Genomic DNA, 24,454 nt, shown 5'->3' on the forward strand with positions numbered 1-24,454 from the left:
TGTGTGTGTGTGTGTGTGTGTGTGTGTGTGTGTGTGTGTGTGTGTGTGTGTGTGTGTGTGTGTGTGTGTGTGTGCAGACTGTGCCAAAGACCCTGAGTCCACAATGGAGGGAGCAGTTTGACCTCCATCTGTACGAAGAGACCGGAGGAGTGTTGGAGATCACCGTGTGGGACAGAGACACCGGGAGGAGGGACGACTTCATTGGACGGTCAGTTTGGTCTTTTCTCTGGTTATCTACATGTATTTGTTTCATCTGTTAAATAATAAAAGTTTATGTTGTATTTGACCGAAGAGCAGGGTTTGAAAAGTGACGTTTGGGGGACAAATCAAATAGAACGTAAAGTTTGTCAGTAGGCTGTCGGTCCTCCGGCTTCAGAGCTCCTGATCATCGATTATTCGCTCTAAAATCTCCCGTCTTTGTTGAGTCGGGTCCATATCTCATATTCACATCATTTTCATACTCAAACCATTCAGTGCTCGTGCCTCGCCTGGAAGCATCTGCAGTCATTACGTTTGTTTTCACTTTTATGTCAGTCCCGAGGGACAGCAGATGAAACTTGACGCAATGACGATTTCCAAACCAAAGTGCCGTTACTGTGGTTTGGTTTGGTTTCACATGTACGATGAGCACATGCAAATCATTAAGAGTTTCTCAATAAGCACACACACATTTCAGCCTGGCAAAGAAAGGACTATATATATTTACACACTCAGACACCAATTTATGCAACAAATAAATAAAGGATCATGCAATAAATCATAAAGGGTAAAATGTTAAGTTTGTGCTGAAGGTTTCTTTTTGGAGGATGTAGTTTGTGCTGCTGTTGAACAGGTGTTCTAATAGTTTCTCTGCCCTGGTGGATGTAAAAGTGGTTGAAAAAAATACACCAATCAGATATTAAAAAAAGTAGTAGACTACCGTTTTTGAAGTTTTTCATTTTGGCCGTCGCCATCTTAGTTTTTTTGGATCCAGACGTGACCATATTTTTTTCTACCAGAGGGTGGTGCTAGCATGCTTGAGCTGCGTTTCAACCAAAGGAACTATACCCCAGAGAGAACAGGGTCTAAATGTAGTTCTGGGGTCTTCATTTTACCCCCCAAAAAGTCCCTGCTTGGGCGGGGTAGTACTTTCTGAAAGTACCGGTACTTTGCCTTGCAGTGAATCTCCGAATGGCCGTGTAGAGGCTGCTGGCTTTAACTGGAGAATGTTTTTCTGCTTCTGCTCCTCTCTTTTCCACCATTGTTTGCAAATCAATAAAATCACATTCAACAGTCAAATAGCACACGTCTCGCCGAGGTCCGCCTGAGATTGAACGTCGGCATTAAATGTTGGCCTATTGCTGTTTGTTTTAATAACCTTCCAAACTGTCGCGTTTTTATTTTTGTGTTGCTTTCTCTGTGCTGGAGTTAAAGAACTTTATCCAGTTTGTTATTATGTGTAACAAACTTTTGTGTGTCTCTTCATTATACTCCCACACAAACAAGCTGCTTTAATGGTCAAGCAAAGCCTATAGTTTGTCATTATATTCCAATCAAATCTGATTGATCATTTATAAATGTTGTAAATGCTCATGGATAGTGGTTACAAATAATGATGCCTGTGCATCACTTTGTACGGCGTGCAGGCCTACAGCTTACGTCACGCGGTTAATTCGCCTGATCTTCGCAGGTCTTTTGACCACAGTGGAAACGCACACAACAGAGGGCTGAAGGAACCTTTTAACTCCTTGAAAAGAGATCCGGGGACTTTTGGTCGAAAAGCTGCTTTAGATTGCAAGGTGCATCTGTAAATCACGTTAACGATGATATTAACTGGGATGCTAATTTTGGCTAGCAACAAAACGTACTTACCAGAAAAAATTTTTTACAGCCGACTCCTAATAAGCTTTTTCAGTGGCGCCGGTTGAAAGTACACAGAGCAGCAGTTATCACAATCAGCTTGTAGCCCCGCCCTAAAGCCTCCCCTGCTTCATGGTCTCTGTTCCTCTAAATGGGACCATAATTTACTAAATGAACATCATGCTGTATTGAAGAAGACTTGAAACTAGCGACTGAGACCATAAACTCATCAGGAAAGTGTTTACTGAGGGAATAAATCAGCTGAGAAGTAGAAACATTTTCTCACAGACTTCCATACAATCACACTTCTTTCTGCAGCCAGAGGAGTCGCCCCCTGCTGGCTGCCAGAGAGAACGCAGGTTTAAAGGCCCTTTTCAGACCCATAGGTTCTCACTTTGGTACACCTAGTTTTAGCTATGTGTCTAATAAACTGGCAACTTTAAAAGTACAATATATCCCTCTGAACTGTAGTGGGATGGCACGTGAAGAAAATATTATAGAATACAAATGAAATACTCCAGCAATTTAAAGTTCAGTAGTTGAGTAAATGATCTTAGGTACGTAGTTCATGAGCTCAGAGTGTGTTTCTGTTGTCCAGATGCCAGTTGGACCTCTCCACTCTCGCTAAGGAACAAACTCATCACCTGGATCTGCCGCTGGAGGAGTCCCGGGGCTACGTGGTGCTGCTGGTCACGCTGACCGCCTCGGCTCACGTCTCCATCGCCGACCTGTCCGTCACTCCGCTGGACGACCCGCGGGAGCGCAGCGAGATACTGAAACGATACGTAAGCAGCACTCCTAATGCTACTGATGTCGTCCAACAATTAAAACGCAGGTTGTGGCGACACGGCCCTCTAGGGGAAGTGAAGTAGCATCAAACCAGGAGGATCTGTTAAAATAAAGTTATAACAACTAATAAACAAAAGGTAGAAGGGCCTGAGGCTGCTGCTTAATCCATGTATGGTTCGTTATTTCATTATTTTGTTTCAAAATCAAATAAAAAAAAAAACAATACAAGAGGTTTTTTGTGACAAAGTGACTTTTTTGGGGGGGTTTGAAACTAAATAATGAAAGAACGAACCATATACTGATTCTGCTTAAATCAAATAAAGAAAAAACGACTGAATAAGAACTCTTAATTCTGTGTGTGAACTTTAACTGAATAACTAAACTAAGTGAATGACTCAGGTTCTGTCACAATTTGTGTGTTGAAGGCAGGGTTGAGTAGGTTGGAGGACCCAAACGCAGGACACGAAAGCTAGCAGGTGCAGTTCAGTGATTTATTTAAGGCAACAAAAGACGAGCACACTTACAGACTGAGTGGCTGATTGACAGAGTCCAAAAACAAAGGTTGTCCAACAGAAATCCAAATCCAAAATGAGCAGAGAAACAGGGAGACACGACGAGTGAGGCAAAACAACAAGAGGACATACTGCAGCACCGGGTGACAACGAACAATGACCCGACAAAGACAAGACAGAAACACCAGGTATATATACACAGGGACTAACGAGCAGGGCAACACAGGTTAGGAGCATGAGGCTAACGAGGCAGACAGAGAGACAGCAGGGAAAACAGAGAGAGACACAGGTTAATGAACACATAACAGACCAGAGGATAAACTAATAAAGACACAAGCAGACAGATCAACACAAAACTAACACCAACAGGGAAAACAGACAGAAGCTAAGGTAAAACAGAATTCAGATAGACCAGGGTACAGGACAAAGAACTAAGATACGAGACAGGACAGATACTAAGTAAGACGGGGATGAATAATTATAAAGGCTACACAGAGACTGGAATGAACAAAATCAGATTAATGAAGCTGGCAGAGAACATAAATAGACAAGCAGACAGAACTCAAGCATGAAGGTACAGAGCTAATACATGAGACTGGAACAGAACTGAAATCAGGAAAATACCAAACCACTACTAAACACCAGCGGACAGGTAACAACCCCACAGCCAGACAGTAACAGACCAACCAGCACAAGCGCACAGAGTAACTGGACACAAGGAATAACTGAAACTCAAGACACGGACTATATAACAGATACTGGACACCAGGCACTAGAAAGGACAGAACCCAACACTCAACATACTATAAGACAGATAATTAACTAAACTCAAAAGTGCAAAACAAGGTCTGGCTGACAGGCAGAGTGTGACAGGTTCACATTAAAGGAAAACTCTTATCTGTAGAATCAGACAGATACACTGCAAAACAAAGCACAGCAGCATGAGTACCTTCCTGTTGTTGTGCCTCTGTCCTTCTCCAGGGTGTGTTGAAGTCGTTCTCTAACCTCAGAGATGTGGGCATCGTGCAGGTGAAGGTGATGAGAGCAGAAGGACTCATGGCTGCAGACGTAACCGGTAATCACACACTCATCATACATCCTGTACTGTACTTTACGCTCCTGTTCTGGATCTCACAGCAGCTGTCAATGTGTTTCCTTCTCTGTTTTTGTAGGTAAGAGTGATCCGTTCTGTGTGTTGGAGCTGAATAACGACAGACTACAGACACATACTGTTTACAAGAACCTCAATCCCGAGTGGAACAAAGTCTTCACTTTGTGAGTGACGATCAGACCACGTTCATCTCTTTCTCCCCGTAACGCAGAAATCCTTGGTCTCTTTCAGCTGTGTCTTCTGATACTTTATACTTGTGCTCCACTACGTCTCAGAGGCAAATCTTTGTATTTTATATTTATTCATTACCTTAATTTGACAGCTGTAGTTGCTTGGTCCTTTTCAGATTGTTTACATTGTTTTATTGGTACTTTTACTGAAGCAGAAGCTCTGAATACATCTCTGGTTATTTGTTAACGTTCCCATTGTCGTGCCAAAAGTGGAAACTTTTCCCCTAAAATGTTATTGTTAACAAGAAAAGGCCTTGGAACCAACATCATGGTATCTCTACTAAAACCAGTGTTAATTATATTCTGTAGAGGTTAGTATCTCCTCAAGGCAGGAGGATGCGCCATCCTATAAGAATGTTTAACATCTAGGTGTACAATACTACCTTAAATAACAGATGGATTTACACAGTTGAAAAGTATAAACGTGGTGTTTTACTGGCTTTAATCTGATATTTAATAAAACTCTGATATGGCTCTGTATATAGACACAGGTAGTCTCATTCTAACTTATTCCTCTCCTCTTTGACTTGTTTCTTTTTCCTCAGTAACGTGAAAGACATTCACTCAGTGTTGGAGGTGACGGTGTTTGATGAGGACAGAGACAGGAGTGCGGACTTCCTGGGAAAAGTGGCCATTCCCTTATTACACGTGAGTGCAACAAGCAAGCAGGAACATCCGGGTCTGAAAAGTGCCTTTAACCTGCATTCAATTCAATTCAGTTCAATTCAATTCAATCTAGCTTTATTGGCATGAATGTAAAACATCAGTATTACTAAAGCTACAAATAAATTACAAAAGAACAATTCATTTTATACAGTTCATTAATCACTAAAAATAATAATAATTATAATAACATGTGTATATCTATATATATATATATATAGTTAAAAATAAAGTAAATAAAACCGTAAAACATGTGTGTGAGTGTGTGGATATTAATAGACAGTATCAACTGTAACAAAATAACAAATAAAAGGAAGGATTACTTAAATAACAGACAATGAAAATAACAATAATTGAAAAACTTTTCAGAACAATTATTATGTGTATTCTTTTTCTCTCTGTCCCTGTCACCCGCTCCTCCAAATATGGCCACGTCTGGTTGCAAAAAACCAACATGGTGACGGCCAAAATGCCAAACTTGCTTCAAACCAACCAACATGACGTCGGGCTGGCTACGTCTACTTCTTTTATACAGTCTGTGGTAACAAGAGACAGGACACAATAAATAAAATATGTATCCTAATACTGGTTCTCAGTAGACTGGGGACAGGTTTTGAACAGTTGCCTTGTTGTAAACCTTTAAAACAAGATGAAAATTTAAATATTTCAGGGTTCAACAGGAGACATAAGTAGGACCCTGCAGTAGGGATTATGTTTGTGGTCACATCCCGTCACCTGGGCACAAACATAAATGCAGGACATGAATAGGCAACATAAACATAGTAAAGACAGCTGAACTCACTTTCTGCAGATTGTTTATACTTTATTTTAAGTGTATAAATCCAAACCCTGATGTGATGTTTTATTTCCATCAGATCCGTAACGGGGAGCAGAAGGGGTACATGTTGAAAAATAAAGAGCTGACAGGTCCGACTAAAGGAGTCATCTACCTGGAGATCGATGTCATCTACAACACTGTGAGTGTCTGTGATGTTTGCAGTGATGGTTTTAATTTATCCAGTGGTGGAAAGGTAATTGCACATGAGCATTTCCATTTGATACTATTTTATACATCCACTCCACTGCAATGCAGAAGCAAATGTTATACTTTGTACTCCACTACATAATGACTTAATTTAACATATTGCAATTTTTAATAAAATTAAAACGGATAAGATTATATAACACATTTTAAATTCCATTTCCATTTACTCATTTGGCAGACGCTTTTATCCAAAGCGACTTACATTTAAGGAACATACAAGCAGCAATAAAGCATCAATACAGCACGAGATCTACAACTGACAATAAATTCTAGTAAGAGCAAATAGCACGTACGACATCAATGGGGTAAATACATAAGCTGAGGGGCCCCAGCTGTTAGGGGGCCCTGAACGTGGACCATGAAGTTTAGCTCAGTTGATCGTTGAGGACATGGACGAACAATGACGCCACATGCAGCTTCGCTGTACCGGGAAAATTCAGCCGTTCTTATCAAATGAAACCTTCCCTTCCCTCCTGGTTTCAGTGGTAAACCACCACAACAAAAAACACTATATTCTAAGGAGACACGTTTTAATAAACCTAAATCATTAAGTAACATTTGTTTTTCAAACAAATGGCGAACTTATTAGCACATTTTAACAAAACTCCCCTCACCCTCATGCGTCATGGGAATTCTGAGGGACGGACGTTTATTTACGGTGTCAACTCACACTGGAAGCCTCTCAGAAGCATTTCAGCAGCAGAGTGTGCAGCCTGCCCCACGTTAATGACTTCTTGGCAGCTTTTGGTACGTGCACACAGCTGCTATGTTAACTTCATACTCATATGACACACCGTTTGAAAAGCTAAAATCCTCCATTTCAAGATACAATCACCACAGCAGTACACAGTACAATCAGCGCCTCTGTCAGACCAGCCAGTACAATCAAAATTGACGCGACTCACCTATGAAGCCTCATAGTAATCCACCGATCGATTGTATTCCAACAAAAATGTTCTAGTTATGTTGTCAAAGGTAGATAAGTCATAAATGTGGAAAAGCATAAGAGGTCTCCTTTAATTTAATTCAGTTAGAAACTCCTGAACTTTAATAGCTCCTGTGTTTCAGCAGATTTTCTGCTCTTGTCCAAAACTATCTGCACATTCAGAATCTCCCCCACAGATCTGTGTTCCCTGACATGTTGATAATATTAATGTTTTTAGTGTACCTGCATTAAGTTATTGCTCTCCTAATGCTGTAGTTTCCCCTTCAGACAGTTACAATAACCACTCGATCACAAACTGTCCACTTGATTACTGTCATGGTGTACGCTGGGCGGAGTTGATTCATGACACGAGTCAACGTTATTGGTCATAAATGAGTTTTTCACTGCGTAAGAAAATTGATGTGTGGTGTGAGAGCGAGTGAAAGGTGACGAGTTGTGTGAGTCTCGCGCTCGATGCCTGAGACTTGGCAGCTCTGATTATAATACTTCTGTTGTTTTACTTAAGTAGGACTTTGAAGGACTTTCTTTTTACTTGTATTAGTAGTATTTTAACACTTTTACTAAAGTAAAGAATCTGAGTACTGTATCTGTACTGCCTCGGTCACATGACCTCTTCTAAGAGTGTGTTTTCCTTTTCAGGTTAAAGCTGCTTTGAAGACTGTCGTCCCTGCAGAGCAGAAATACATTGAGGAGGAGCCAAAAGTCTCCAAGCAGGTATGTTATAATACACTGTCATGTTAATCATGACAAGTAAAGAAATGTAGGTTGATTAGGTTGATCAATTATAAGACCATTACATAAAGTGCAGTGACTGGAAATAAAAATAATTAGCAGATAAGAAGTAGGTGAAACTCAAAGTGCCATAGAGATGATTGATGAGCTGATAATAAGACAAATATAAACAAAAAATAACAATTGGACACTGTTGCACCTGAAAAATAGAAATGATAATCGCGAAATAATAAAATCGACAAAAGGCAAAAAAATGTAATAAATAAAAGTCAATAAATACGTTGAAAGAAAAAGAATAAATTTAAAAATAGCCGGACATTTCCCTCAGGAGTCGGTAGAGACCAAAAACAGAACTAAAAGAGAGTGATTGGATTGGACTGTAATTCCCAATGCTCCGTAAGGAGTAATTTGGCAATACTTTGCTAACATGTTAGCCATGCCAACATTACAAGGCCCAAAGAGGCACAGATTACAGCTTGTTGGGTTAAGTAAGTTCTGCCCCTCAAGATGAATTTAATGCAAAATGAATGGTCGGAATTCAGGAGTTCATATTTTACATTGTTGTTTGCATGTTTAACGGTAAAAACGGTGGTATGTGAAGAAAGTAGTTGGCAGACAGATGTTAGCAGTATATTTAAATGCTGGTGATATTTTATGTTTTCCTTATCGTTAACAAAGCCCATGTGCAGACTAAAACCTGTCAGTCCGTCTCTCAGCACTTCCTGTCTGTGGCTCTCAGCTCCGTGCCCATTGGTTCCTCCTGAAGATGTAAATCTTTTAAAAACACCTCAAAGATATATAGTTTCATGTTTAAAAAGGCTCGGTAATTTCCTCAAACAGCTGCTCGCTGTAGTTTCTATCAGACAAACAGGAGGAAATAGTGCACTTGTTGGGGACTACTTTCAGCGGCGGATGAATCCACGTGTGGTGCTCTAGTGAGTACTTGTGGCAGCAGGTCGGTGTATGTGGGACTGAGTCAGAATAAACTACAGTGTGTGTGTTCATGATAGTATTCCCAAATAAACATCCTAATATATGTTTTATAAAACTTGAACCATTAAGAAGTATTATAATGTGTGTTTTTTAGTTGCTGCAGCAGAACTTTAACCGTGTGAAGCGGTGCATCATGGTCCTGATTAGTTACGGGACGTACATCAACAGCTGCTTTGAGTGGGAGTCTGCGCAGAGGAGCATCACCTCTTTTGTGGTATGAAACACGCTGACACACACATCGGGTGCTCCTCATCACCTAATTCGAGTAGAGTAGGAACATTTTATCAGGCCGACACCAGCGGTAAGTATTCAGATCCTTTACTTGCGTAAAAGTACTAATACCTCACTGCTGAAATACTTCACCAAAAGTAAAAGTCCTGCATTCAAACATTACTTAAGTAAAACAAATATTATTAGCTTAACTTAGTTTAAGTATGAAAGTACTCACAGTGCAGTAAAATGTTCCCGTCAGTGTTCCTTTGTTATATCTGGTGTTTCTGGATCAATATTCCTGCTGCATCAACGTGAATGCTGCTTTTTACTGCTGTAGATCTTTAAGGTTGAGCTCATTTTAACTCCTTTAAATCCTGTTTGGTAGTTTAATCTGCAGCAATGCATCATGGTCTATAAAATGATGTGTTTCTAGCGTCGCTGCCCTGTGAGAACCACGTATCGCCAAAATGAAACAGCCTGTTTTCTGCGTGGTTTGATAAAGCTGTTCTCCATTTAAAATCCAAAAACACACAACGCTTATAATGAATGTGCAGATGCTTTTTTTAGGGCCGGAAGCGGCAACTGTGTGTCTTTATTATTTTCTGGACTTTATGGCTACATTCACACTGCAGGCCTTAATTTATTACCCAGATCCGTTATTTTTAAGTGATTTATATCAGACTCCAGTGTGAACTGGCCACGGCCTGAAAGAGACCCGCATGCGCAGAAGAGTACTTCAAAACAAGCACGCCACAGTATGGAAGTACACATGAAGCCTACCTCATACTTTCCCTTTTCCTGGTTTCCTGTATTTCTCCCGATTTATGACAAATGTTTACAACTTTGTGTCCAGTCTGACGCTGGACAGCAGGTATAAGCCCTACAACTCTCTTTCTCTACTGTTTCCATCGGGACAAGTAGCATGCACGAGACGCAGAATTATGAGTCACGTGAACTCTGATCTGACTGTCCGACCTGAGGTCACATTTCAAAACATCATGAAAGAAGACCAAATCCGAACCGGAAAGGATCAGATTGCATGTGACTTGGGCTGTTCACAATGTCATAAACAAAAATCTGATTTGGTTCTCTTTGGCCTGCAGTCTGAATCGGTGCAAATATGAACTCCAACCACAGGTGTCATTTAAAATGGGGACCCTGGGGACATGTCCCCACCACTGGTTTATTTGCACAGTAACAAAACATGCAATGCAATTTAAATATAGTAGAAACAAAAGTGCGTTGTCCAAAAAAGGAACTTCATCTTAATTAACAAGCCACTGAATATAAAATGACCCAAAAACACACATATTAGTAAGAGCAGCAATAAATACTAGTAAGCGCTAATGGCACATATGGCATCAGTGGGGTAAATACCTTGGGAAGGAAGTTAGAGTTAACAAAAAGTCAAGTAGTGCTATCAATACAAGATAATTGTAGGTGGATAGAAGAAGAAGAAGAGCACAGGAAGTACATGTTAGAGGTGTTATAAGAGGAAGTGTTCTCGGAAGAGATGAGTTTTCAAGAGATCACCTGGTCGTTTTGCTTTCTGTTCTCTTCCTGTAAACATGACAAAAGGAGGGGGAGGAGGGAAGACTAAATCACACCTGCATGTGTGCTGACTCAGCAGGGATGATATTAAAATGAGAAAACAGAAGTGTGAACTGAAAGCAATACAGGATGCCTGAGAGCTGCACTGACTTAGACTCTGTTAGAGTTTCCCGTCTTTTGTTTCACTTTACATTAATAAAAACATTTCCACCATAAATCGGTGCAGAAAAAAATCACCAGACTGCAGGAAATAAAGTGTTTAATGCTCAAATTTTCCTGGGGATGGACTGCCAGACCCCTCACTCATATTTTTATTTTGCGTTGAAGATGTCTTCAATATAGTGTTAAAAAATCATCTGTTGACTCTGTCGTCATTAGCTTCCGATGTCTCTTCAGATGTCTCTGCAGAGGACGTTGATTCCTCTCTCCTCAGATGTTTTCCTTGCATCGTACATGGGAGATGATTTAGGATTGAGACGCGCGCGAGGGAGCTGACGTGTTAGAGGAATGAGAAGCAGCCAGTCTCACGTTTTCCTTGCTTTTATCCGCAGCTGTTTGTGGTGGTGGTGTGGAACTTCGAGCTCTACATGTTGCCGCTGGCGCTGCTGCTGCTGCTGGTCTGGAACTACTTCTTCTGCCCGAGCAAGGAAACAGCTGACACGGTTAGAAGCACATTATTTTTATAATGATATAACAACACCGTCTCCATTTCAGACAAGTGTTGAATGTCACTGCTTTCTTTTCTGCTGCAGTCCATGGAGGCCATGTTTGAATGGGAAGATATTGAAGAGGATAAAGAGGACAAGGTAGTGTCGTCATCCATGCGTGATATCGGCCGGCGTTCACAGTACTGAATGTTAAAACACAGATCTTTCCCTCGTTCTTTTCAGGATTCAGAGCCCAAGGGCTTCATGGATAAACTATACGCCATCCAGGACGTGTTCATCAGCGTACAGAGCGCTCTGGATGAGGTGGCGTCGTACGGAGAGAGAATAAAGAAGTGAGCTTTTTAAAATCATCATCTATCTAAATATTTTCTTCTGACTGTCCAGCAGCTAAAACCCAGATAAGAAAAGCTTACTATAAGTACTAACCTCTACTTCTCTTCTCTTCACTTTCTACTTTTCCTCCACTGCGTCTCAGTCTCAGAGGGAGATGTTGTACTTTTTACTCCACCACATTAGATTTAATGGCTTTAGTCACTAATTTCTTTACAAATTAAGATTTTGGCACCCAAAACACACAAAAAGCTTATAAAATATGCTGCTGGATTATAAAGTTTATTAGCTTTCTTGCGGAGAGTTAGACGAGAACATTGATACCACTCTCATATAAACATGAAGCTATAACCGGCAGCTGGTTAGCTTAGCTTAGCATAAAGACTGAAAACAGGTGGAAACAGCTAGCCTGGCTCCCACCAACACCACGAGCTTAAAATATGTTTAATTTGTTTCTGACTTTTTCCTCACTCATACAGCAACACTTGATATTTCTTTGTGTTCTGCTCTTCTTCCCTCCGCAGCACCTTTAATTGGAGAGTGCCTTTTCTAAGCTGGCTGGCGATCACTGCCTTGTGCTCGGCCACGGTTCTTCTCTACCTCATACCTCTTCGATACCTTGTGCTGGCCTGGGGTGAGTCCCGGTTTTGTTCCACCAGTTGGTTCCACAACTTTGCATATGTACTCTGAGCTGATTTCTTTCTTCTGCAGGTGTGAATAAGTTCACCAAGAAGCTACGTGATCCGTACATGATCGACAACAACGAGCTTCTGGACTTTCTTTCCAGAGTTCCCTCTGATGTCCAAGTGGTGCGTAGCTCATGTTCGCTTTGTGATGCAGAAAGGAAAGCATGTTTAAGAGCTTTGTGACTGGAGGGATACTCCACGTGGAAGATGTGGAACAAAGTATGGAAATGCAGGAATGAATGAAGCTGTTGCCTTTTTTTCTCCAGTCAGGGATGCATGATGAAGAGGGTTTTTTTGTTTATTCATATTTAACTTGGAATGCAATCCCTCAAAAAACACGCACACAGTGACGTATAACAGTAAACAGTGGTTTGTGTATCTTTGCCGTGTCCGCTTGCTTGCGTATTCTTGGCGACATTGTTGCCAGGTGATACTGTGGTCGATGGGTGTGTGGTACTGATACCGTGCCTGGTGTCACTTTCTAACGTTACTTTGTCACAGAGTGATACGCATCTGTGCAAAGGAATTCGACGTCATAGCCGTTTCACACGCTCATGATACCACCACTGTGAACCAATCAGATTGCTTGATTTGAGCTACCCGTTTTATAAAAAAAACATAATAGACACAGATTATTATTATTCCAAGATGAGCATTTTTATGTCTTATAACGAGGGCTGGACAATAAAGGCAATAAAACAATAATGATAGTTATCGCAATACATACAAAACAATATATCGTCAATAATTATTTGATTTAATTCTTTAGAATCACAAACAAATTAGCACTTTATTTTTCTATTAAGATGTTTATTTTGTTGAGGAAAAGGGAAGGAAGAAAGATTTACTAATCATATTTTTTGAAAAAAGAATTTGTTTTGAATGTTCTACCTCAGATATGTGAAGTGATCCACTGTTTGGCATCAAGTGTTTGTAAAGTATAGTTTAACCACACAATTAACCATCAGGGGTCTCATTTATAAAACTGTGTGTAGAAACCTCACTAAAAGTGTAAGTGCACCCAAAAGCCAAAAATGGCGTACGCCAAAAAATATTCAGACGTATAAAACCGTGCATACGCACAGTTGCTTTAAAGTGGACATAATTAGTCAAATTACTGTGAGATCTTTCCCAAAGCTGTTTTGCAGCCAGACAGCAGGGGGTTTAGTTCTTAAGCAAGCAATTTGGCTGCCGTGAAAAGATAAACATTTCTGCCAAAAGCTGCTGAAAGTGGATACTTCATCACCTGGACTTAAATTCATGAATTATCACTTCACTTCACACACTTATTACTTCTTCAGTACAGCGCGAGCGTGACCTACAAACCGCACAAGCCTTTTGTTGTGTCTGTGACTGGAAACTCGGAATTAGAACAAGGACAAGATGGCGAATGACTGAGGGGATAACACAGCTTCAAAGAAGATTCAAACACTTCACGTGAGAGTGAGACATTCATTCACACTGTAGCAGTCACTGAAGAAGGTGCCGAGCCGCCAGACGTTAAGGGTCGGACTTTTATACCCAGGATTACATCAAATGTAGAGCACCAGGTCACAGACTTGGCTGACACTCTCTTTTGGATGTGGATTAGCTCCAGAGGCTCCCAAACCAGCCTTCCCTTAAAGATGCTTCTTACTTGCCCGTCACTAGAGCTACTGTGAAAGCATCAACTCCAGCTGGTCTGACGTTGTCCGTCGGAAAGACAAATCCAGCAAGAAATCAGATGAGCGAGCACCAACGCTCCCTCCACCACCAGAACTCCCTTTGCAAAACAGGTACGACCCACAGACCACTAGCATTATGGCTAAAGAAAACCCAAGAAAAATGCGCCAGAGTAAATATTGGGAACTCCACACCTGATAAGCCAGACACTAATCTGAGACTCCATAACCAGGCATGTAAGAACTGCAAAGACTGAAAATCTAAACACGGCTGACATACTGTATCTATCAGGGAGCTAACACGACTGCTGCGAGTTATCCTCTCAACACATCCAAGAAACTTGAAGATTATCATCCACGTTGGGTCAAGTGAAGGAAAACTGTCTCTTCGCCCTGCTGCTGGAGAAACTGAACGACTGTCTGCAAAATGTATTACAGTTTTTTTCAATTGCACAGTCAGAACTGAAGCCACTTTTACAAAACTTAAAAATTTACTGTAAATAGTCTGCTAAGATTTTCTAAATATTTCAGTCTGGTTTCTGAAGGGACATCTGCCATCATTCTGGTTTGAATTGCATTTGAAAAACGTGCTGTAGTGGTGAGAAAAAGAGTTGCATTTTGTGTGAAAGCAATAAAAAATGATCCAGTTTGGTCCACATCCACTTCTGGCTCGCTGACTGTGTGACCGATGCAGGTTTGCCACTGAACAAAAGACATCAGGAACCAGTCCAACCTTTGGCTGACTGCTTTCCGTGAATACAAGCCTGACATCGACGCGCCTCACCCAGGGGGCTAAAGTTTTTGGACAGTTTCTGTATCTTTTGGAACCATGAAGATCGCTTTAAACCTGAATTATCCAAACATCACTGGTTGCAGACCATTCGGTGCCATCCTACGTCATACTCTGCGTGCTAAAACAAGAATGCATGGAGAGGCTTGAAGGACAAGGTCAGCACCCCCTCCCCACCACCACCACCAGACCTCTGCTCCACATCGCCCAAGGCCTGCAGAGGATGGATCCAACGTACCCCCACCACTACACACAGCTATCTGCCCCTATTTCCAGGAAAAGGCCTAAAAATACACACCCAAAGTGAATTAGGGAAACTCCTCAACTATTTGGCCTAGATGTATAATTCTGGTCTCCTTTGATAGGTCAGAAGCTAATGAATATGAATCCATTCTACATAAACCTATTTATGTAACCACTACAGAGTAGTTTTTCATCCTCGCCTAGTATAAAATATAAATTTCAAAGGCAATACCACCATGATAACCATCATCCTGCAGATTATAATGCAACTGAATATCTTCTAATACACCTGGACTACCACTGAAACTGTACATTTGATGAAAATAAACTGAAATACAACATATATGATACAATTTATAAAGATATTCCCAGGCATGTTTCGATCATATTTACTGTTTACATGTTGACTTTTTATTTTATTTTTAGCAGCGCACAATAAAACTAATGGATCCAGAGTTAGCTAGCAGCTAATTTGCATCTTTGAAAGAAACAAAACAACCACCGAACACCAAATACACTACATATAATAGCACAATACATTCAATCAATCTTTATTAATATAGCACTTTTCATACAAATACGTGTAACACAAAGTGCTTCACACTACAGAGCCATTTAAAAACAACAATAATGTAATAGTTCCACCCCATATAATGCCCATTAGCCCAACCCTCCAACCACAAATAAGCAGCTGGGACATTCAAGTCAAGTCATGTCAAATTTATATAAAGTGTAAAATCACCAGCTTTGTGGTCCCAGTACACTTTACAGAAAACAAACACATAAAGATTTCAGAAATGGATAAGAAAAAAAGAAAAGCTTACAACACATAACAAGATACACACATTAAAAAACCACTAATAAATAAAATAAAATAGACAATTAAAATATAGTGTGAAAATTCATACAATACCCTAGCCCAAACTATAAGCCTTCTCACAAAATAAAGAACAACCATCCCTGACTAAAAGCTTTACTAAAAAGAAAAGTTTTTAGCCTACTCTTAAATATGGAAATGTAGGTTGCTTCCCGAATCCCATTCTACATCTAGAGACCCTCGGCTCTACAACAGCCCTGCATTGTGGGAGCGCAGTGTTCCAGTGGGGCAGGATGGTGTAAGGAGTTCTTCTGTATAGGATGGTGCCTGAGCATTAAGGGCTTTGTATGTAAGAAGAAGTGTTTTAAAATCAATTCTCAAAGTTACTAAAACAGGGGTGATATGAGCTCTCCTGCTAGTTCTAGTTAGTATGCGTGCAGCAGCGTTTTTGTATTAATTGGAGAGACTTCAGAGAGTTTTTTGAGCAGCCTGAAAGCACGGAGTTACAGTAGTCAAGCCTTGAGGTAACAAATGCGTGGACAAGTTTCCCCAATTCATCTCGACGCGGAAGGTTTCTAATTTTTGCAGTATTGCAAAGGTGAAAATAGGCAGTCCATTCAAAGCAACTATGTCTGCAGACAATGTGTCTCAGAGGTGTTTGAGTACTACAACCTCAGTTTTTTCGAGATTATGAATAACTTTAAACATCAGGCGTGCATCCGAATAAAAAAAGACAAAACTAAGAACTGAGTGCTTTACAGGCCGATAACAGAAGCTCCCACAGTGATGTGCGGGGTATCAATCGATTCCTCTCACCCAGACCTTTACAGCTGTCACTCTGAAGCTCAGTCAAATTGACGAACTATTAAGCAGCAATAATCACAAACATCATCACTCAGGAGTCTATCAGAGATGAGACGCCGTGCCGCTTCCCGGTAAACATAAACAGCCGCTGGTTTGGTCAAACACATCGTAGCAATCAGAGAATCCCTACAGCTGAAATGAGATATTTTTTTTATCATTGGATCCCTTTTATTCAACAACCTGATAATTGACCAGAATGTAATGTTTTTAGCTGAGGTCTGTGTAAACAGCACTGCTGGTGCTGAGAGAGGCTTGTCCTCCAAACTTTAATCTTTAGCAGCAGTCAGACTAAACAGGAAGGGAGGAGGAGCGACTGCTGCCATTTTCTCTACACAGCGGTGAATTTACAGCATTTGAATGTCTCGCTCTTGAGCTCAAAGCAGATTTATCAGTGCTCATCATTACATTATATCGGCCATCAATGTTTCTGCAGGATTCTCAGAGCTGGTCTCAGGATTGATTAATCCTGAAGTAGCAGATTAACCTATTTCTGAACGTCACTGTGTGTCTTTTGATGCCAAACTTATCTTAACAAAAACAATACATTGATTATGCAGCCGCTTATTTCAACCCATATTTACGTTTTAGACTCCGACCTCTAGTGCCCGATGATGGTAGCAAAAGAGGAAGTCAGGTGACATATATAAAAAACTATAGTATAAAAAACTGCGACCATGTCACAACGTTAACCACGTGTTTTATGTCATGTCGTTGGACTGCTTCTTTCCAACGTTCATACGTGTCAGTTCAGGGATGAATGACATGTTGGTTCAAAAGGGATTCCTAGACGTTTCACAACCAACCAGTTCATATTGTTCAGTTTTATTTTCCACCTTATGTAATTCATTCCTCATTTTTATCCTAGCTGAGCTAAAGCGATCTCTTGAGAAGCTGCAGTCTCTGTTCATTCAACTTACACTGTCAAAATCCAGCTAAACTGAGGCTTATTGTTGACCCTTTTCTCTCTCTCGCCTGTCTATTTGAAGTAGCAGGCTATTTAAAAACAATAAAATATGAGAGAAAAACAGACGCACACGCACTGACAATGTGCACATACACACTGAAAATGATCATACATGCACCAACAAAACACCAAGCACACGCACTGAAATCAGGCACAGACACACTGAAAATGTGCGCACACACAAACTTCACCCAGAGTAGGATACAGGCTACTTGTCTGTGTGGGTGTATCTAAGTGTGTGCCTGTGAAGTCATTTCAGTTCCTCTTTCATTGTAACAGGAAGTCACCGATGCAGCTAGCTACATATTCATGGTCAAAATACATGTAGAATGTGTATAATAAGCTCAGCAAATCATTGCATATTGTAGATCATAAAGTGAAGTGTTGTAGGTTTCATGTGAATAAGAAGACAGAGATGAAGTTTATAAAATATCTGAAGGTGAGGAGCAAAAATTAAATGTGACATACAATTAATATTCCTCCCTGTAGGTTTAGGGATGCTGAACTAAATATATAAATACAATAAATGATTAACTGTTCATATAATTGTTTAGATAAACAATCTCTCTGAACAAGGAATACCACTCGCACTGAAATCCATGTTTCATCATGTTAGCTATGCTTTTATTTTGAAAGTTAGGACAGGAATCTAAGGCTTCCTGTTACACTACAACAGCTTCCGGGCGCACTAAAATAATTTTACACGCACACACTCAAATACCCCTGTATTTCAGTGTATATGCGCACATTCTCAGTGCGTGTGTGACAGTTTTAAGTGTGCGTGTGTCTGTTTTTTAATGTTTTCACCCTAAACGGCCTCTCATAATAAAACATTCTTTGTGTGGTTCATCATCGGTGATAAATTATCCGAAAGTCCCGCAAGGTGCGAACAACTGGGCACAACACCAGTGAAGCTGGAGCTCCGTCTCTGCAGCAAGTGTTCCTCTACCGCCACCACACATACAACTACACATGCGCAGTAACGACCCAGGGTTAGGGTTACAATTCTGGATTCATTCACGCACTTTAAAAACATTTATTGAAAGTTTTTTTACATGTTTATTTACAACATTATATGTTGAAATGTATATTGTAACAGGCTGTTTATTAACTTATTGGGAGAAAACTGGTAGTTCTACATAAAATCAGACATTGAGCACCCCCATATCGCCAAAATGGCACGATCCTCGTTTCGCTGCGAAGCTTCGACTGTGAGATTGAAAGCTGAATCAGGCTCCGCCCATCGAAGCATCAAATCTTCAACTTTTCGGGGTCAGCCCTAAATAATAGTAATAATAGACTATCATAATAAACAGGAAAATGAAAAGAAAATAATAAAAGAGAAACACAAAACACACACAGGGTCTATCCTTGTTTTTTATGCTCATTCTGTCTTTTAATTTGAAGCAATCTGTGCATGTGATGTCATTTATTGTACTTTAAGAGCCTTTCTTGGATCAAAAAATACAATACAAATAAGTTTTATTATTATTATTGTTAGATAAATCAATCAATGTCAATGTTATAATTATTATTATTAGTAGTATTTGTATTATTATTTGTATTTTTATTGGCAGTAGTGCAGACCAGAATAATCTGAACCATCTGAACCTTGAAAGCATGTCGTACATATATGCCACATGTGTGTTAGTGCTCATAGAGTCTGAATCAGTCATGGTAGTTTTATCTGTGTGTTTGCATCTACCTGACTGTGTGTGTGTGTGTGTGTGTGTGTGTGTGTGTGTGTGTGTGTGTGTGTGTGTGTGTGGACAGATGCAGTACCGTGAGCTGAAGGTCGACCCCGGACAAAGTCCCAACAAACGCAAGAGGACAAACCTGAGCTAGCTGCTCAGTCGCGTCTCCCACTGTAAACACTGTAAACTGTTATTTATACATTCCTTGTATATTTTGAATTATCACGAGGAGCTGCAACTGTTGTTTTTGTTTTGTTACTGTGGAAAGACACTGATTTATTTTCTAAAATCTTGTAAAAATAATGCTAAATGTTTTTTAAATCCCTTTTATTTCTTATAACGATACTCGCACACAAACAGAATGAACCTAAACATATATAACAATGTGAGTTATGAATGTATATGTTGTAAAGAGTATGCATGTGTGAAGCTACTGTTGCATGGAATCGTTGCACTCTAAGTTTTTTTACTTCATTGAACATTTTTGTGGTATTTTTAAACTTGATGTGTGTGTAATGTTACTTTAAAGACAGAGTTGCATGTTATTCCTGCCAGTGTTGTTCCATGTGTGACAGTGATTACACACACTCACTCCGTAATTAACGCCTCCAGTAAAAACACACGTCAGATCTGGTTAAAATCCACATGACACTATGCATGTTAAATTTATGAACTGCTCCTTTTATGTGCTTTGTACAAAATAGCTTCTTTCCAGCACCTGAGGAAATAACCCTGACGACGTCATAGTGATGTCATCAGGGAGTATTTAGGCTCGGTCTCTGAGAAGGTTGTGCACAGGTGGTGGACAAAAATAATATAGTAAGGAAAAGGAGAGGTCGTCCGCATACTACGAAAACACGATACAAAATAATAACAACAACAACCATTATGCCAAGTACATCGGCCATTTTCTGCTACTTTATGTATTATTACAGGTCAAGATAAAATAAGTATACACAGCAGTATATAAAGTAATTCAGTTTAGTCCCATCTTTACTATCAGCAATGATTATAATCTAGTAAAATAACATATATCCATTCTACTCAATGAGTACTTTTGATACTTTAGCTGATAATACTTCTGTACTGTTACCAAAGTTACATTTTGAATGCAGGAATTGTACTTTTAGCAGAGTATTTATACACTGTAGTATTGCTACTTTTACTTGTGTAAAAAATCTGAGTACTTCTTCCACCTCTGCCCAAAACAGATTACTATGCACGTAAAAAAAACTGTATTTCTACAGTGTAGTACTGGTACTTAAACTGAAGGAAAGGATTTGAACACTTCCTCCACCACAGTCTTTAGCCTGGACTTGCTATGCACATTTACTAACATCACTTTACTGGTTTATGTATAAATTGTCCCAACAATATTTATGTTTTTAAACTCATCAAAGTAAAGTGACACAAGATCGGAAAATGTTTTCTATCACCCGACAAACTGATAATGTATGGAAGATTTAAAATGCCTTAATAAAAATAAAGCAAACAAAGTGCAATGCAGTACACATTATAATATGAATTTCCGTTTTATGGATGCATGTAATGTGTCCTCAAGCTGGATAGATAGTTTCTGCTCCCTTGCACCTCTTCATGACACCTGATCAGTGGTGGAAAGTTCTTTTTTTTAAATTACTGCTCTTAAGTTCAATTTTGATGACTTGACCTTGAGTTTTTTATTTTCTGTTACATTTTATGTCTACTTCACTACACCTCAGAGGCAAATATTGTACTTTTTACTCGAGTACATTTACTTTCATGTTCAAACTCCCCAGCAGTATATAAAGTAATAACCTCCACATTTGCCAGCTGCAACTTTATATAGAAGTCATAAATCAATAATTAATTATAATCAGGCTTGGGGAGTAACAGATTACATGTAACAGCGTTACGTAATAAAGATAAGTGGCAAGTGTATTCTTTTACAGTACAGACGTAAATCAGATTACATTACAGGGATTACTTAAAGTTTCCATGAAACGGAAAGCAGAGTGCTATTTGCTTCCGTATATTTATGTATTTCCTGCAAACCCTCCCAACTCTGATTATAATCCAATAATATATATTATTCTGAAATGGTCCATACTGCGTAATGAGTACTTTTACTTTTGAGGCTAATACTTTTGTACCTTCACGTCAGTAAAATGTAAATGTAGGACTTGTACTTGTGACAGAGTATTTCTACACTGTGGTATTGCTACTTTTACTTATGCTGGAATTGTTTTCCATTTAATAATGAAGCAGTAAATGCAAACATGAAAAGGAAAATATACAACAGTGTGTTTTGTATTTAGCTTTATTTCTTTATTTGATTTGTTTTTATTTTTGGCATTTTAAATCTTCCATAAAGATGCATTATGTGAGCATTTTTCCAGGAAACATTTGATCCAAGAAGACTTAATGTTTAAATCCCAGTTTAAAGTCCAGCAGCAGTTTATTTTACGTTGAATCTTTGCTTTTAGCCAAACAGTCAGAGTTGGTTATCGGTTTATAATCTCCAGAGTATTTTATTATTATTTATTTTATTATTTTTATGTGGAAGGTTTTGGGATGTGATTTCCTGCATGCCTGTTTAAGCTGTCATTTGTAAGTGTCAAAGTGTTTTGCATGACTGAACACAAATTATATGCAAGTGCATTTATGGATACTGAATGTGAAGTTCATCTAATACGTCTGTTGCTTTGTGTGAGATGTCCAGATCCACTTGAGTTTCCAGGTAAAGAGAGAAAATGCTGCGCTACAGATCTCATATACTGTTTACTCTCTCTCTCTGCTGAGTCATCCCGTCTGTCACTTTTGTACATGATCTGTTTTTGTTTCCTGTAGCACCATGGGTATTTTCTGCGATCAATGACATCAAAAGCAGGACCTCTGTAAAAACTGTGTAGCATTTGTCTGAGAAAATATATTTCTAAACAGATTCTCGTGGTCCTCTGTGTTTGATATTGTCGTATGAAAGTGAAGTTTAGCATGACTGTTGAAAATTATCTATTACTAACTATTAGAGGAGATATTTTCAGTGGTGGTAGTAAGTAAATAGACAAAAAAATACATTGCAAGTATTTGTACATGGAAGGATAGAGGAGAGTGTTGTATTTGAGTAAGAATCATGAGACATTCTGGCCCTTAGTAATGTATCAATACTACCAGTATTAATTGATTATCAATATTCATGAATTGTCTTTCCTCTATTTGGGGATGATCATGCTCTAAGGTTTTTAAACTACAGTTCCCATAATGCTTTGGAGAATGTAACAGGACTTACAATGGTGGCAGTTATCTGTTAGCTACAAGTGAGTTATTGTGTTTTTTGTTTTCATTTTGTCACATTGGCACCATTAAAATTATGCCGAATTAGCTATTAGCAGCTCCTGTTAGCAGTGGACCCATGGATTTACAGACAACTATCACAAGATTACTGTGATACTGAAGTAAACTTAAAAACATGAAGATTCTCAGGCAGGTTTTGGAGCGTCTTTTTTCTTATCTTCTTTCTTATTTGTAAGTGGGTGAATGGACGTTTACTCACGATGGACATCGAAGATAAGCATATCCTCTGAAAGGGTAAGTCATACTGAAACAAAAAAAAAAAAAGATGCTCACAATGTCTCTGTGTTAAGATGCGACTCAGAGAAGAGTGATGACTAAATGACTCCTCATCATGCAGCAGCTTCTCCTCACGCCTCTCTGTGCCTCACAATCTGAAAACCTCCCCTCAGAGGTCTGTTGTTTAGTTTCAGAATACCAAAGGTAAAAGATTTTGAAAAGAAAATTTAATTTATGATCTTTCCTTTTCTTTATTCATGTATTTCTCTTCTCTTCATTTTGTGTGTTTTCATTTTTGTGTGTGGCTATTTTGCTTAATGACACACAGGATGACCCTAAACATACAAGTAATAATAATATGTATGTTAAAACGATCATTGTGGACCCATATCTGGCATTTTGAGATAATCTGCCGATATCTGCACTCACGAGGCCGATATATCATCCTAAATTACATCAGCTCTTATCCAACACCTTTACTGGCTAGTGTTAAATACTGTAGATAATAAAGCAGCTGAACGATGTCACTTCTGACTCTCCCTTAAACACCAGTCAAGTTCTGAAATATACAGCAGAACCCAATGTTTCAATGTCATTATTAATAAAACTTCCACCTAAAACAACACGTTACTGGCTGAGATTAAATATATATTAGATTGTACTCAGCAGGAATAAAGGGATTATACAGGACTTTTCTTTGCTTTGATATTTGCATTATATATTATATTTCACTTATGTTCATGTGTTGTAAATGTCTATAAGTTTGGTATTTGTTTTCTTAAGTTGAGGAGAGGTTTGTTGTATCTCTCACGTCTGTCTTGCTTCTGTTATCTGGTTTTATGCTGTTAAATATATTTGCTATAGTACATACTTTACTTTAATGTTATACTCCACAACATTTCGGAGAAAATACTGTTACTCCAGTGTGTTATTATATTTAAATATATTTGTTTGGATTTCATTTTATTATTATTATTAGACTTTATTGTCCACATTAGTGAAAATTTGTCTTTGACTCCTCCAAAACCAAAATATAACCATGACATCACAATTATCTTGTTATTATATTAAAAATACACAATTAAGAGTACAACACAGCAACTGAGCAGGTCAGACTCTGAGTTTATTGGGTGTGAGGCATCGCCAGATATCTGTCTGGCCTCCCTGAGCACCACACTGTCAGATACATCAGCGACCCGCTTTTGTGGCTTTGTGCTTTTGATCACCTTCCCCGCAATATTAACAATTTTGGAAAACTCGTTTTTGTCTTTAACATTCAGATTGCCACACCAAGCTGTTACATTAAACTGTAAAATATTTTCTACCAGGCCCCTGTATGTCATCTCAAGTATGTGTTAACTGACCCTAAAACGCCTTTGTTGCCTTTATTGAGAGAATGAACCCAAACAAAAGAAACACCATGTGAAGATGAAGGCATGACGGGAAAAGGAGGTAAAAAGTAAATAAATAAAATAACATACATTAACAATGGCTGGCTGGAAATGATCTTGGCTGGTGTGTTTAAGGATGAAACGTCAGTAATTTTGTCCAGTTCTCAATTTCA

General features: G+C 39.1%; 1 protein-coding gene across 1 annotated transcript in view; it reads left to right on the forward strand.

Moving 5' to 3' along the window:
- The window catches only part of mctp1b (multiple C2 domains, transmembrane 1b), a 31,426-nt gene extending 11,540 nt beyond the window's left edge, over window positions 1–19,886 (forward strand). Inside the window, exons 8-21 of the mRNA XM_046066727.1 lie at window positions 78–208; window positions 2,438–2,624; window positions 4,122–4,215; window positions 4,313–4,415; window positions 5,027–5,129; window positions 6,020–6,121; window positions 7,775–7,849; window positions 8,955–9,074; window positions 11,176–11,286; window positions 11,377–11,430; window positions 11,515–11,624; window positions 12,147–12,256; window positions 12,334–12,431; window positions 19,421–19,886. Coding sequence (XP_045922683.1) covers window positions 78–208; window positions 2,438–2,624; window positions 4,122–4,215; window positions 4,313–4,415; window positions 5,027–5,129; window positions 6,020–6,121; window positions 7,775–7,849; window positions 8,955–9,074; window positions 11,176–11,286; window positions 11,377–11,430; window positions 11,515–11,624; window positions 12,147–12,256; window positions 12,334–12,431; window positions 19,421–19,492 — 1,470 coding nt within the window. The 3' untranslated portion in view covers window positions 19,493–19,886. The remainder of the gene's footprint in view (window positions 1–77; window positions 209–2,437; window positions 2,625–4,121; window positions 4,216–4,312; window positions 4,416–5,026; window positions 5,130–6,019; window positions 6,122–7,774; window positions 7,850–8,954; window positions 9,075–11,175; window positions 11,287–11,376; window positions 11,431–11,514; window positions 11,625–12,146; window positions 12,257–12,333; window positions 12,432–19,420) is intronic.
- Window positions 19,887–24,454: the final 4,568 nt, after the last annotated feature.

The sequence above is a fragment of the Micropterus dolomieu genome, linkage group LG13 (assembly GCF_021292245.1).
Source record: "Micropterus dolomieu isolate WLL.071019.BEF.003 ecotype Adirondacks linkage group LG13, ASM2129224v1, whole genome shotgun sequence".
In the NCBI taxonomy this organism is placed as follows: domain Eukaryota; kingdom Metazoa; phylum Chordata; class Actinopteri; order Centrarchiformes; family Centrarchidae; genus Micropterus; species Micropterus dolomieu.